General features: G+C 53.4%; 1 protein-coding gene across 1 annotated transcript in view; it reads left to right on the forward strand.

The window, feature by feature from the left end:
* Iqce (IQ motif containing E) overlaps positions 1–3,419 on the forward strand; it is a gene marked incomplete in the record, with an annotated part of 47,965 nt that extends 44,546 nt beyond the window's left edge. The window contains 1 exon segment of the mRNA XM_013521153.1: positions 1,513–3,419. Coding sequence (XP_013376607.1) covers positions 1,513–1,640 — 128 coding nt within the window.
* Positions 3,420–14,701: the final 11,282 nt, after the last annotated feature.

Below are 14,701 nucleotides of genomic sequence, written 5' to 3' on the forward strand. Positions count from 1 at the left end.
AAAATTGCATCCTATCCACTTCAACCTTTTTTTCCTGGCTAGAAACTTTGTCAGGGCTAGAAACTTTGAACTCTGATATTCTCCCCAAAATCTTCATCTGTAAACCTCAAGGAAAAAGATCAGCCACCCCGAGGTTTCGAGGAAGGATGTACAGATACCAAAGCCTGAAAAGCTGGCAGCTGCTGTAAACTCCGGTTTAGAAGGTTTTAACTTGTTCTCAAAAAAACTATGCTGATTCCTCCAGACCCAGTGTCTGATAACCTTTATGTTGTTTGATCAGGGCTACAATATCTGTTTATGCTGCCTTTTCCTCTTTTTTTTTTTTTTTTTTTTTGAGACAGGGTTTCGCTATGCAGTTCAGGCTGGCCTTGAGCTCACTTTGTAGCCCAGACTGGCCTTGAACTTGCAGTGATCTTCCTGCCTCAGCCTCCCACGTGCTGGGACTACAGACATGCAGCACCACACCTGGTTATCCTCCTCTTGCTAAATGTGACTTTGAAGCATCAGATTCACCTACCTGTCCATACCTGGTGGGACAGAAATGCTCTGGACATCACCATATGCCAAAATAAAGTCACTTGTCTACATGAAACATGTCAGTCAAGCTGCTGGTTGAGCTGATTGTGTTTTTAAAGAGAAGAAAATGAAAATAATCTTGAAAAATTTTTAATTTCTAAGGTTCCACTTTCGTATTGATTTTCTTGAAAATTACAGGGAAAAAGCTGATGCAGCTGTCTCATCTGCTGTGTGGCTGAATTGTAATTTCCTTCCTTGTTCAGAGCTCAGGTTGGGGTGGGTCTGGCTCTGCCCAGAAATCACGGGGGAAGCTGCTGTGCATTCACTGCCCTTTAGGCCCCCACCCACCCCAAGGGAGCCAGTGGGGTTGCTGCCCACATCGGGCTGGAGGTGGTACCTTATTCTGGTGTGAAGAATGTAGCTGGGTGTGTTAGTGCAGGCCGTAATCCTAGCACTTTGAGAGGCTGAAGTAGGAGGATGGCGAGTGTGGGCCCAGGCTGTGCAACTTAGCAACTTAATGTGACCCTATCTCAAAACAAAAAATAAAGGGCTGGGATGGAGCTCACTGCAAAAGACCTAGGTTCAATCCCCAGTGCCACAAAAAAAAGAAAAAAAAGAAGAGAAAATAGGGGAAGCTTACCATAGTTGATGCCTTGGAACCACTGTGCCTGGTCCTGCCTCCTTGCCTGTCCTGGCATGCAGCCTGGGAGCCTCACCTCTGGCCAGGCCTGGCTTTGACACACAGGTGGCCTTGTCTGCACAAGTGCCTGCTGCAGGTCCAGGTCCAGATTCCTTTCCCAGGTGCTTTGATTTCAGGAAATAGCCGAACTATTCCCAGCTGGGAGATCCAAGAGGGCTTTCTGGCAGAGTGTATGTTGGTTCTGAAGGTTGCCCCTGAGCTCAGTCCTGGCCAAAACATTGGCCTTGTCTTTGGGAGCTGCTGACAGTGTGTGTCCATGCTGCCAGCCCTGACCAACATCTCTGTTTTTATCTCAGCAGAGCCCTGTCTCCTGGGGCTGCAGCCCACAGTGCCGCAGCCTGTGGAAGATATCTACTCCGACGACTCTGATGACATTGTCATCGTGCCATCTCTGCCCACGAAGAAGAACCCCTCCCCATTCTAGGCCCCTAATCATTGTCTCCAAATGATGATGGTCACCAGGGTGAAAGGACAAAGCAGCTCTAGAGGATGTGGTAACCCAAACTGGGACGCTTGTGTCTCTTGTTGGGGAAGAACCATCCCTCCTAAACACCTTGGCTTTGCTTTGTTGTCCTCCAAGGAATCCTGGTGGCCTTTATTTCACCCTCCCGGAGAGGCCACTCTCTTGCATCACTCTCTTTATCTCCTGTCCACATGGTGGCTTTCAGAGACAACAAGCACATCCGCCACAACCCAGGGGCACCCACAGGGCTCTACAAAGACACGTGGTCTTCCAGCAATGTACTGCTTGACCTTGACCTGTGAGGAGCTGCCTTTTCAGGAGCCAGCGTGACACCACCTGTCCTTACCCTGTGACACCATGGCCGTCCAGCGCTGACCTCACCCACCAGCCTAGCAGAAGCACTGGGTGCCCACAGCTGCCTTTCCCAGGGAGGGGTCTGGTGGGGTTGGTCCCTGGAGGAACAGACGCTGCAGAGCCTGGGCAGTGACCGCAGAGCAGCAGCACATGGTTCCCTGGACCAGGGCAGGGGCCGTAGCCTCTGGGGTCAACCCAGATAGGGATGGGAGCCGGGCGAGGAGGCAGGCCGAAGTCTCAGGGTGGGGCTGGGTTCCACTGTGGGGCTAGGGACAGCCCTGCCACCCTCGATATGCAGAAGCCTCTGTGGGGCGCGCTGCCCTTTCAGCAACGGCATCTCCAGGTGATGGCTGTGGAGCTCTTCTGAGGACCCCACAGCTTTGGCCTCTCCCGGCTTCTGTCAGAAGATGAGCCTCATATGGGCCAAGATGAAAGGCTCTGGCTTGGGCAGGGTTTCAGGGTGTCCAGGTGCAGGAGCAACCTAAGTGCCCTCTGTAGAATGCCTGTGGATGGCCAGCCTCAGCTCCAGCACTTGGGGCGCAGGAACTTCTCCCCAACATCAGCCGCTGTCTAAGGAGAGAGCTTATGTTAGCTTCTTCTGCAGTGAGCCGGAGGGGTCTGTCCCTTAGGACAGTTTAACCCCTCCTGAGCACCTCCCCCAACAGCATCCCTAAGCCTTTCCACCAGGCAGCCTTCCCTGTGCAGCTTGGGGTGGTCCGAGTTGGCCACAGGTTGCTGCCCTGCCCCTCTCTCCACCTAGCCCTGTGCAAAACAACTGCAGGCCCCTGGCTGGTTGGTTTTCTGTATTGGATCTGTGGGCACTGCATCAGTTTTGTCCTCCGCACTGAACTGACTGTTTCTTGGCTGACGGGGGCCTCTGTAGACCCGCCTTCCTTTCACCCCTCACACCTGTTCCCTGGTGATGCACGCTGTCCTTCCGAGCTTCAGGACCACACACTAAAATGTAAGAGGGTGACACAGGTGACCCCTGTGTCTGCACAGTGGCGGGGGGTGGACCTTGGCTCTGTCTCAGCTGCTAGCAGAAGACATTTCTACGTTACAGAACTGCAGCCCAAGTTCTAGGTTATGGGGTTGAGGGAAGGTGGGTTGGGGGACATTCCTGCCTCAGGCCAGGCAAGCAAGTCAGCTTCAGGAGAAGCTACAGGGAACAAAGCAGGACACCGGCTTGGGCAGTGTCTGCACAGCGAGGCCGCCCTGTGCACATGACCTGCAGGGGCCTGACCAATAGGCCGAGCTAAGGACAAGATCCACATTGGGCCCTGCACTTGAGTTTCCCGAGAATCGTAAATATGTGCATTTTTCTGCCTGCCTCTTTTGGTGGGACATTGCTAATCTATTAAAAGCAAACATTCTGTCTTTAAGCTACCTCAGTAAATGACAGTCCCTCAACAGTGTGTTTAGCTGATGTCCAGGGCTGGTCACTCAGGGCCTTCTGCTGAGACAGCATGTCTCACTGCTTTCCCACAAAGCAACAGGTGTGTCTAGTGCATGGGGTTGGGGATCTAGGGATGCTTCAGCAGAAGAGGCCTGGGATGGCCTTCAACTTTATCTTCCTATACTGGGGCTGCTCAGTAAGACAGGCCCCACTTCATGTGCTTGGTCAGGGAGATGCGCATCCCCACATTAGGCCTGGCCCACTGGGGCTATGCGTGGTACACGGCCAGGCCAGCTGGGGGCTGTGCGTGGGGCTTTGGAAGGTAGCAAGGAAGACATCCCTAGGGAGACTAGAAGGGGCAGGGACCTCAACCTCACAGGTTAAGTGCGAAAGCAGGCCCAGGTGTGTGCAGCTCTGGTGGGGGTGTTGAGTGTCATGCGTCACTCACTCTGCCCTCATTTCGCTGCAACACCTCCACATCACCTTGAATTTAAAGAACAGTCGCAAAATTTTACCCTCTGCCACAGGCCGATGAGTAGTCCAGCTTCGTTGTTTTTGTGCTACTGAGGGTTAAACCCAGGACCTTCACACTGAACATATCTAGCCCTTTTTTTATTTTTTATAGGAGATAGGGTCTCACTAAGTTATCCAGGCTGGGCTTGAACTCGCCATCCTCCTGCCTCAGCTTCCCAGAGTGCTGAGATTATAGGTGTACACCACACTTGCCTCATCCCAGGCCCTTTAAATAAGCACTAACAAAGATGTGAAAATCTGCCAGACCTGGCTGCACTGCACGGCAGAAGCCACACCTGTAGTCCTCACACTGACAGCATGGACCTCTAGGAGAGCCAGTGGTTACCTGTGCCCCGGCCCAGATTCGTGCTCCGTGGAGGTCCTGACTGGAGTCCACCATGCATCCCGCCGAGATGCTCAAGAGGTTGGCTGGCTCAGGACCCAGCTCCTGCAGGACCCAGCACTGTTTCTGTCCCCCAAGACAGGGAGGGAGCAGACACCACAGACTCAGGAACAGGATGGACTATTGGGTCTTTCTTCTGAGGAGGATAGGTGACTATAGAGATGCACCCAGGCAGGGCTATGGCCCTCAGCAGCCCTTGGGATGCATCAGCCCACCAGATGCAGCTGAGGAGGAAGTGCAGGGAGGGGGCTGGGACAGCCAGGCAGCCCTGACATGCAAAAAAAGCAGAAGTGAAGTGTGTTTGTGCGTGGGCCACAAATCCTGTGGTGGGTGGCTTCCAAGAGAACTCTGCAGCAAGTTCCTGTGTTGGGAGAGGGCTTGAGTGGTCTCCCACAGAGAGGAGAGGCCACAGGAAGCCACCAAGGCCACCGCCACCCCATGCTCCAGATGGGTGACCTGGGATGGGTGACCTGACCGTGAGATTAGTGGGCAGAGCCAGCTAGGGCTAAATTCCCAGGGCCCAGGGCCTGGTGCTTGGACAAAGTAGCTTGATATATGAGGGGCTTTTTGTGGGCTGGTTCGGCTATGTTACAGAGACTTTGGTTGAATGATCCTGCCCGCTTGTGCTGGCTGGGTTCTGTCTGATGAATATCTATTTTTGTCTCCTGACAAGGGAAATGAGGACTGTGCTCACAATCCCTTGGATGAACTAAAACCTTCCCTGCAAGACCAGTGGCATTATTAAAGACAGCCCAACCAGCACAGATCTACTGAGATCAGTACAGCGGAGCTTTGCTTTACTTTAAAGCTATAAATACCTTCTGTGGAAAGCACTATAACCTTTAAGATCTAAATAAAAATTCCATTATAACCTGTCTAAACTAATTGCAAATTCTTCCTCGGATGTCGGAAGCTGGGTTCGCTCTCGTGTGGTTCAGAGACTCACAGAGGACCAGAGAGTTGACACAAACCCTGCCATGGGCCCGAGTTGGCTGTGTCTCCAGGCTCCCACTTCCCTGAGTGCCCAGGAGCCTGCTGGCAGTGCCAGCACCGTGCCAGCACCGTGCCGGCCACCTGTTGAATGCAAACTAGGCCTGACAGGAATGTGAAACTCTCAAAATGGCTCAGGAAGCCAGGTATGGTGGCGCACACTTGTAATCTCAGCACACTGGCAGGATGAGGCAGGAGGATCACAAGTTCAAACCTAGCCTGAGTGATTTAGTGACTTAGTGAGACCCTGTCTCAAAACTTTAAATGGCTGGGGATGTAGCTCAGTATGAAGACCCTGAGTTCAATCCCTAATGCTGGGGGAGGGGGGCAGGAAAGTTAGGGTGGGTTGATCAGTAGGCCTTTGGCATCTTATGTTTCCGTCTTGTACCTAATTCACATATGCATCTTTTGAAGGAACCGGATTCTCATTCCTGTGCCACTTGTTTCTGGCCTTTGTAAAGGCCCAGTTGTCTTGCGGGTGTTTAGATTGTTCATCAGTCTTTCCTTTCCGTGACTGTCAGTCTGGTGCAGGAACCCCGTTCCTGGGGCTTAATGCGTCTTACTTCAGCCCTAGCGTGGCGCGGGGACTGAGCTGCTCTCTGCCGCCTCGTAACACCGCATCTCCCTGCATTTCTATTCCTTAGATATGAGAGAGCACTTGAGCATCAAGAAACAAAAGTGTGTGCACATGAGGGAGTTTCTCCAACTGCTGCTTAATTTTTGTTTCAGGAACAGGAAAGGAATAATTTAGGAACGAAACGGGCAATGACAAGAAAGAGAAAGGAGAGATTAGGGGGAAAGGGGGAAAGGGAATGGGAGGGGAGGGGAAACAAGCTGGTATCTGGGTCATGTTCTCTGTGATTCTTGCACAGACCAGGTGTCCAGTGGCTCTCTCCCCACCAGCTGCCCTCCCCGAGTCCTTGGGTCCTGCTCACTCCAGCTTGCTTAAAGCCCAGTAGCGACTCGTATGTTGGCTGTGAGGCCCATGGCAAATGGCTCATGTGGAAACTTCTCACAGAGGAGCTGGCAGGGCCCGGAGGGGCTGTGAGGATGGATGCTTCGTCCCAGCCACTAGCCACAGGCACCACAGCCAAGGGCTATGATCCTCCAGGGGGCTCAGGCTGGGAGCAGAGCAAAGATGGCCTCCGGGGACTTCGCAGCTGGAACTGGCAGGAGAAAGGAGAGAGGTAAGGTCTACCCTGGGGCCTTGGGCCTGGGGATCTAAGTAAAATGTAAAGATACGGAGTGTGCAAACCCACTCACTCAGGAGCCCTGTCATCACTCCCACTAGTGCTCCTGGGAATTCTCCGGCTTCGTCTAGAAGTTGCATGCCTTTTTTTTCTTTTTTCTTTTCCTTTTACAGTCCTGGGGATTGAGACTAGGGTCTTCACACTGAGCCACATGCCCAGCTTTTTTTAAATTTTGAGACAGGGTCTCAAGAAATCATTAAGTTGCCCAGGTTAGGCTTGAACCTGCAGGCCTGCCCCAGTCTCCCAGAGTGCCTGTACCCTCACACCTGGGTGAGCGTGCTTTAAACACTGTGAAATACTCCGAGTTCCCACCAAGACAGTTTTTAAAAGGACATTCTTCCAAGCCCCAGGGGACGTAGAAAAAAGAAGAATGTGACCCCCTGCGGTTCCTTTGGGGACTGCTGTTGGATTTGGAATCTGAGCAGAGAGGATGGGGACAGGTTGGACTTTCTGCGTAGGCGCCAACCAATGGCCCTTGGCAAGCACCTTCAGCCTTGGGGGTGACCCTATTAGCGGGCACCTGCCAAGCAGCCTGGGCGAGGTTTCCATGGTGCCCCATCCTCTTCTGAATGAGGAGACTGGGTGCCCCTGAGCTACTTGCTAATTAAGCTCTGAACAGCCGGGATTCAAAGGCAGGATCCCTGTGCCAAGGCTCTGGGGCCTCCTTCGTGGGCCCAGCCTGGGGGCTTTCTTCCTCCCAGGCCTTTCCTTCCCAGGACCTGCTTCCGCGGGATGAAAGCTGAGAGGCCGCGTGGGCGGGGAGGGGGCACAGCTCACAGAAACCGCACAAAAGGCCGCTCCTGGCTCCCGGCAGCCTCCTGCCCTTGCCTCCCATCCCACCTTCCTCCCTGCTCGGGTCCTGCCTCGCGGCTGCCACTGGTTTTCTGCTGCCTTTTCCTCCTGATCATTTGCCTCTCTGCGTTTTGGATTTTCCTCCTACCCCTGGCACTCAGCCCCTTCCTTGACCTATTAATGGGTGTCCCCAGGTTCCGTCCCCAGCACCCTAAGCTGCCCACTCCTCTGAATATCTGTTGGGCATCAGTGCACACATCTTTGGATGCTGTGTCCCAGCTCTGACTCATCTTTGCCCCGTCCCTGCTCCCTGGCCAGTGAATGGCACCACGAGCCACGCAGTGGTCCCCACCGGAGACCTGGGGGTCACCCCTGTTTCTCCCCACCTCCCCAGCCTTCCCACAGCCACCGGATCTTACAGGGACTTTCTCCTCAGTAGCCTTCAACTCTGCTGCCACATCAACAGCGAGGTGGGAGCCCTGCCCGGCCAGCCCCAACCCAGTTCTGACCCCGAGCGTAGCAACCTCCTGGCTGCTGCTGCCTGCCTCATTCTCGGTCCTCCTCCTAAGGCCAACAGCTTCATCCTTGTCCTGCCTCAGTGAGGTCTTCCCGCTCTGACTGCTCACTCAAACTCAACTGGCTCATTGGTCATTTCTTTTCTAGAATGATACTTCATTTTTAAAGAGATATTTAATAGAGTATTTAAAAAAGAAAACTATAGAGCCAGGTGCAGTGGGACACGACTATAATCCCAGCACTTCTGGAGGCTGAGCCAGGAGGATTGCATGTTTTAGCCTGGGGAACTTAGTGAGACTCTACCTCAAAATAAAAAATAAAAAGGGCCGGGTAGCTCAGTGTGAAGGGCCTGGGTTCAATCTTCAGTATCACCAAAACACTAAACAAAACATGTAAAGACCTTTGGGCCCTCCTGAGGAGCCATTGTCTGGCTGAGGGAAAGGCTCTGGCCTCACCTCAGATGAAGAGAGACATTTTCCTACCTGGGCTCAGAATAGGAAGTGTCTTCCTCAAGATCCCCAGGAGGTCAAGGTCAAGGTCGCTGGGGGCAGGGCCAGTAAGTTCTGTCCCCTTAGTCCAGAGCATCTCCACAACCCTCCTGCCTGTTTCCAGGAAGGAATCCAGCCATGCTGTCCCCATGGGCGCCTCCTCGACGTCCCAGGGCCTCAGGACCAAGTCCAAAGGCCCCTAGGGCCAAGAAAGGCCCACGTATCTCCTCAGGGTGCTTCTGCCTCTCTCCCCAGGCGAGCCAGGCAGACAGCATCAGGTGAGGGGCTGATGACACTCATGTTGTAAGGTAGACATGCGGGTTCCTGGATGGGCATCATCTCACTCCAATGGCCATTACAGACCCTGCCCTGCTACTGGCTCACAGCCACCCAGAGACAGCCAGTGTGTCATTGTTTACAGGTAAGAAAACAGGCTTGCCCCAGGTCACCCATCAGGCTGGGCGGCCTGGACTTTCCTGTGGGCCCAGGGACCCCTCTGCCTCCACCATCCCAGCGGCTCCACAGCCCCACAGGCTCACCGTCACTGTGGGCTTTTGCAGCCCCCACCACACCCTCTCTGTGCCTCCAGGGTCCCTGTGTATGAGAAGCCTGGCCATCACAGCGCAGGGGCAGTGGAAACTACTCTCCTCTGCTGTGCTTCCCCATACGGGGCCTCCTTTCCTTCCACCCCTCTTGGCCTGCAGCCCGGTTGTCCCCATTCTGGGAGGCCCTGGGATGCCTGAGCTCTCCTCTATGGGGGGCTGGAATGGGCACTTGGGGGCAGGTGGTCAGCATTCACACTGCCCCTCATTGGCCCAGGAGCCGTTGTTCTCTCCCACACTGGCTTCCCCCTTCTAAATGAAAAACCCGCTGTCACCAGGGCCAGCAGCCCCTCCATGTTCCCACAGCTCCCACGGCCCAGTCTGAATTCCCCAGCATAGCCGGCAAGGCTCCCTGTCCCACCTCTGTGTCCCTCCTGAGCCTGCTGCCCCCTACACGACCACCCTACTGTGTCACCACCTTAGGGCCCCTTTTGCATCCCTCAGCTCCAGGAGCAGCCCCCAGAGGCCACCACAGCCTTTAAACTCAGAGCTCAGACAGCATGCTTAAGAATTCCTCTCTACCTGGGTAAACAAGAGAAAGAGCAGCCCGTGGGAAGCACAAGCAATATACAAACATGATAAACTCGGCGGAGGATGGAAGATACACTGCTGAGGAACTGCAGACGAATAACTCAGAGTCAGAAAACATTATGGAAAGGACAGGAGATATCTTGGCACACATGTAGCTTTGTGCTAAAGAACTTAGAACATGAACACAATAACACAGAATTCAGAGATTTAAAACCGCTCAACAGTCCAACAATTCCAAGTTCCCCTTCTATTAAATTAAAATAAAATGAACTGTAATATTTTTTAAGATATGTGCTGCTGCAGTGAACACTGAAATGTAATATTTTATAATAGTACATATCCATCTCTGTTTACACTACAGTAAAATTGTTTTTGTGTAGTATTGTTCTGCTTGTCCTCCTTTCCTCCCTTCCCTCCCTCTCATCCATCTATCTACCCACACTGGCCTGTCCATCCATTCCTCCATTCACTCACCCATTCATCCGTCTGCCCACCTGCCCATCCTTCCATTCATCATCTGTCCACTGAGGCAGTCAGAAGCCATCCAGCCATCCATGCATACATCCACCCTTCCTCCATCCATTCATAGTAAATACAGAGTGTCAGCAGTGCTGTTCATCAAATATCAACAGTAGTTATTTCTAGGTTGGCAAGGGGGACACATGCCTGTCATTCCAGCATTCAGGAGGTTGAAGCAGGAGGATTGAAATTTCAGGGTTAGCACGAGGTACATAGTGAGTTCAAGGCCACCCTGGATTACTTAGCAAAAACTTGCCTCAAAAATCAACCCACAGGGGAGCAGCAGGCTGAGTGGCAGCTGGGGGTAGGGGATGTGGTAACTATCTCACACCAGAGGGCACTGCTTTAACCCCTTCTGATGGAGGCCCAGGCTCTTTTCTGGCCATCGCTGTTCTCATCAACCCTTTGTCACCTCCCTTGGGCTACTGCCTTGGATTAGTCCTGAGCTCAAGGGAAGCTCTGAGTGAGACACTCAGAGGGAGCTCTGGGGCTGGGGACAGTGTTCTTGGTGACTCAGAGGCCCTGAAGATTTCCTGAGTCCCACTGGCTTTCTGGAGAGGTGAGGCTGTTGGCCGGGTGACTCCAAGGGAACAAGAGATGCTCACGTCATCTCTGGCCAGAGCTGTGTTTGGCTGACTTTGCAGCCTCTCAGGGACCCTGCTGGCTGGCGTCTCTCCTATCCTGCAGGGCCACAGACCTGCATCCTCACAGCCAGATTGGAAGCAATGCTCCTGTGGCTTTTCTGTAGCTCAGGAGCAGTAGCCAGGTGTCAGTGGGGAGCTGGGCACTGGGTGGGCTGTGTGGCCTGTGTGTCATCCAGCCACATTTCAGCTGGCGCCAGGGGAAACTGGGCCTCCAGCTCTCTCCTCTCCCTGCCAATTCTCGTGAGCACTGTTTCCACAGAAAATGTGAACCTCGCTGGATGGGGTCCAAGCACGGGGAGTTCCATTGTTCTGGCTTCAGCCCCAGCATCTGGGGGCCTGGCCCAGTCTGGGCACGTGCAGCTGGCCTGGCCTTTCTCCCAGTGGCTACAGGTCTCCGGACAGCCATTCAGGAGCTTCAGCCCATTCACTTCCTGGCTGGGGGCAGCCCCTGGGAACTCCTAGCCTGGACCGCCCCTCCCTCTGCTCCAGATGCTTCTGCCAAATGTTTCCAACAGCTCAGCCTTTGCAGATTTTCTCATTCCTGTGTTCCCCTCACTAGTCCTTACTTCACTCAAAGGAAGGGAGGAGGGAGGGGAAAAAGGAGGGCCTGCAGAAAGAGCCCTGATTTCTTGACTGAGTGATGATTCTCAGGGCCTCCCAAACAATGGCATAAGCTGGGTGTATTTGTTAGCTTCCTATTACTGGGACAAAATACCCAATACCCCTCAGTTAACAGAAGAGAGGTTTATTTCCTTTATAGTTTCAGTAGGTTTAGTCTATGGTTGGCTCGCTCCAAGGCGGAAGGGGCAAGGAGGAAAGCTGCTCACATGATGGAGGCCTTCATGCAGAGAGAAAGGGAAGAGCCGGAGACAAGAACACAGTCTTCCAGATCTTGCCCAGTGCCTCACCTCCAGCCAAGCCCTACCTCCTATCAGCATATTCAGCTATGAATTCATCAGAGGATGAATCTGCTGATGACTACAGCACCCCCATGATCCAACTATCTTCTCAAAGCCCCACCTCTGAACAGAAGAGTTTGGGGGAACATTCTAATACTGGGCCTCATATGAAGAGTAGGCTAGAGTCTAACCCCCAGGCCCAGCTGTGCCAGGGCAGGTAGGCAGAACAACCACTCTTCTGGCCAGTGAGTGCTAACCAGAGCAGGTTGAGGTGGGAGAGGCTTGCCTTCCTGCTCTGGCCCCCAGGGGCGCTCTTTTTAGGCCCTTGCCCTGCTGGAGCTATGGCTGTCAGTTCCAGGGGCTTTTCTGTCCACCTCCTACTCCTGGGCAGCACAGGCTGTGGGGCTGCCATTGCAGACCATATGTTAGAGGTCCTTTTCTCTCCACCTTGGACACCCCTTATGACATATTACTATCATTCTTCCTTCCAAACGCACTGTGAATATTAATCAATAATTAGCCCCACCTCATTGCAAAGCTCATTGCTCTGGGCAGTCCCATGTATTCCTCTCCTGGCTGCCGTGACAGAGTACCACAAACGGGTACCTTTAAACAGTACAAATGTATAGTTTCACAGTTCTGGAGGCCAGACATTCAAGATCAAGGCAGGCTCTGGAACTTCTCAGACTTCTCCCCAGCTTCTGGCTCTGATCATCCTTATCCTGGAGACACATAACTCTGATTTCTGGTCCCATTATCAAAAGGTTTCTTCTGAGTCTCTGTATCTCCAAGCCTCTGTGTCCAAATTTCTTTTTCTTAGAAAGACACTGCTTTTTAAAAAATTGTTAATTTTAATTTTTATTTTAAGACGGTCTAAGTAACCCAGCTGGGCTCAAATAGGCAATCCTCTTGTCTCAGCCTCCCAGAGTGCTGTTATTACACCCAGTTTGGGACTGGCACCACCTTAATACCATGTGACCTTATTTTAACTTGGTTACAGCTATTTCCAAACAAAGTCACCGGTGCCAGGAATCAGGACTTGAAAATCTCTTTTTGGAGGACAGAATTCAACCCTACCACACCTGAGTTATCATTTCACATGATGGCCAGACTCTCTGGCTTCATCAAAAAAAAAAAAAAAAAAAAAAAATTGCCCAATTTTGTGAGGCTTCTGGAAACTCTGTGAGGAACTCCTGCATCCAAGACCTTCATGACTATGTTGTGGCAGAGCTGGGCTGTTGCTAGGGCACTGGAGTTGGGGCAAAGCAAAGATACTGGGGCTCTCTTTGTGGCCAGGAGAACTGTTGTTAATAAGAGGAACCAGAAACTTCCCTGTCCGTGAGGACAGTCTCTGCTGCTGCTCATACCTGAGGCTGGAGAACCCTGAGGCCAGAGTCAGTGGGGCAGGGGCAGGGGATGTCCCCATCATGCAAGGGAGGGGACAGGCTAGGTGCCCAGGCCAGATTGGGCTGGGGATGGGAGTCCTGCCTAGTCTATCTGTTCACAGCCAGCAGTCACCTGGTGCCAGGGAAGAGGATTCACCCTGTTAGGTATCAACCTCCTCCTGGAAGTAGCCTTGATCATGGGGTAAAGGGGGCTTCATTCTGCCCTTCAGTCCCAACAGCCTTGGCTGCACTGGAAAAGAGGAGCCTGAGCCCCAACCCTGCTGTCCTGGCCTTGCAGCCTTCAGGGATTGAGAATGGCACTCTTTCCCAACTGGGTGGTGTCCCCAAGTTATTTAGAGGGCGGAAATCATAGCCTTGCTTACAGAGGCCTCATGCCCCAGGGCCTTATCACAGGAAAACAGGCGTGTCAAGGCAGTCAGACAAGCATGGAAGGAAAGGCCTACTGGGCAGCCACTCCCCTGCCTGTGAGGCAGGCCTGTGTACCCACGGAGCGGTGGTGGGACAAAACCACAAGGACTCACCTCCTGCTTCTGGGTAGAGGGATGACGGAGGCAGCTGGGTTGGGCATTTACTGTTTGTCTACCCTCTGTATCAGGCTGCTCTCACCTCGACTGTATGTGTGTGTGTGCACGCGCGTGCATACACGTGCTGAGGATTGAACCCAGGGCCTTCCTACTGAGCTACATCTCTAGCCCTTCTTATCTATTTTGAAACAGTCTTGATAAGTTGGTAAATTGCCCAGGCTGGGCTCAAATCTGTCATCTTCCTGCCTCAGTCTCCTAGGGTACTGGGTTTAAAGATGTGGACCACCAAACCTGAGTCCCTTCTCCACTTGAGGATTACCCCATAGGAACCACAGGCCTGCCACCATTGGCCTTCCCGGGCAGGTGCTTGGACTACCGCGCACCACCTTTGTCTCAGGGGTTAAGAAAAGACATAACTCACCTGCTCAAGGCCTTACACACGTGCTTTAGTGGCTTAGGTATCAAGCCTTGCTCTGAGCACCGTACGCTCACTATCCCTACTATTCTCTCTTACGCATGAGGATACTGATGCACAGAGAGGTTAAACGACTTGCTTAAGATCACACACCCGCAGGTGAATGAGCCAGCCTCTGAATCCAGATCATGCCCGTCGTACATACAGGTTACTCAGTTCCCTTGAGCGGCGCCCAGGACTGGGCTGCCAGCTGCTGAGAGGCCGGCCCATCGCCGACAGGGTAGACCCCTTAAGTAAATGTGCAATGGTCGAACCAACGAGCCAAAACGTGAGCTGAAGTGCAGCTGCACACGCAGCCAGAGTTCCGGCCTCCGGGGCCACATGCGACCTCCGGGGCCATATGCACCCTCCGCACCAGTGTAGGGATAGGGGCTCTTGGGCCTTCCGGGCCGCTACCCTTCACTCTGGAAGGCAAGGGAATGGGCGGGGCCACTGCTGGTGAGCCAATAAAGGATCGGGGGCGGGATCTGCGTGTGGAAGGGGGGGGCCACTTGGCTATTGGGCGGGAGGACGGGTAAAGGGGCTGGGCAAGTATGGGCAAAGGACCAATGGAAATGCAGGAGAGGGCAAGAGGGCCCGCCGAAAGGCGGAACCGATGAGAGAACAATGTAGCCAATAGAGACTAGAATACAGGGCAGGGGGCGGGGAGAGCGTGGGGCGGGGCTTGAGGGAGGCAGGCTAATGGCGGCTCAGGGGCGGGGCTGTGGACGGGCGGGGGCG

This window comes from Chinchilla lanigera, unplaced genomic scaffold (assembly GCF_000276665.1).
Source record: "Chinchilla lanigera isolate Chin_1 unplaced genomic scaffold, ChiLan1.0 scaffold00059, whole genome shotgun sequence".
Taxonomy (NCBI): domain Eukaryota; kingdom Metazoa; phylum Chordata; class Mammalia; order Rodentia; family Chinchillidae; genus Chinchilla; species Chinchilla lanigera.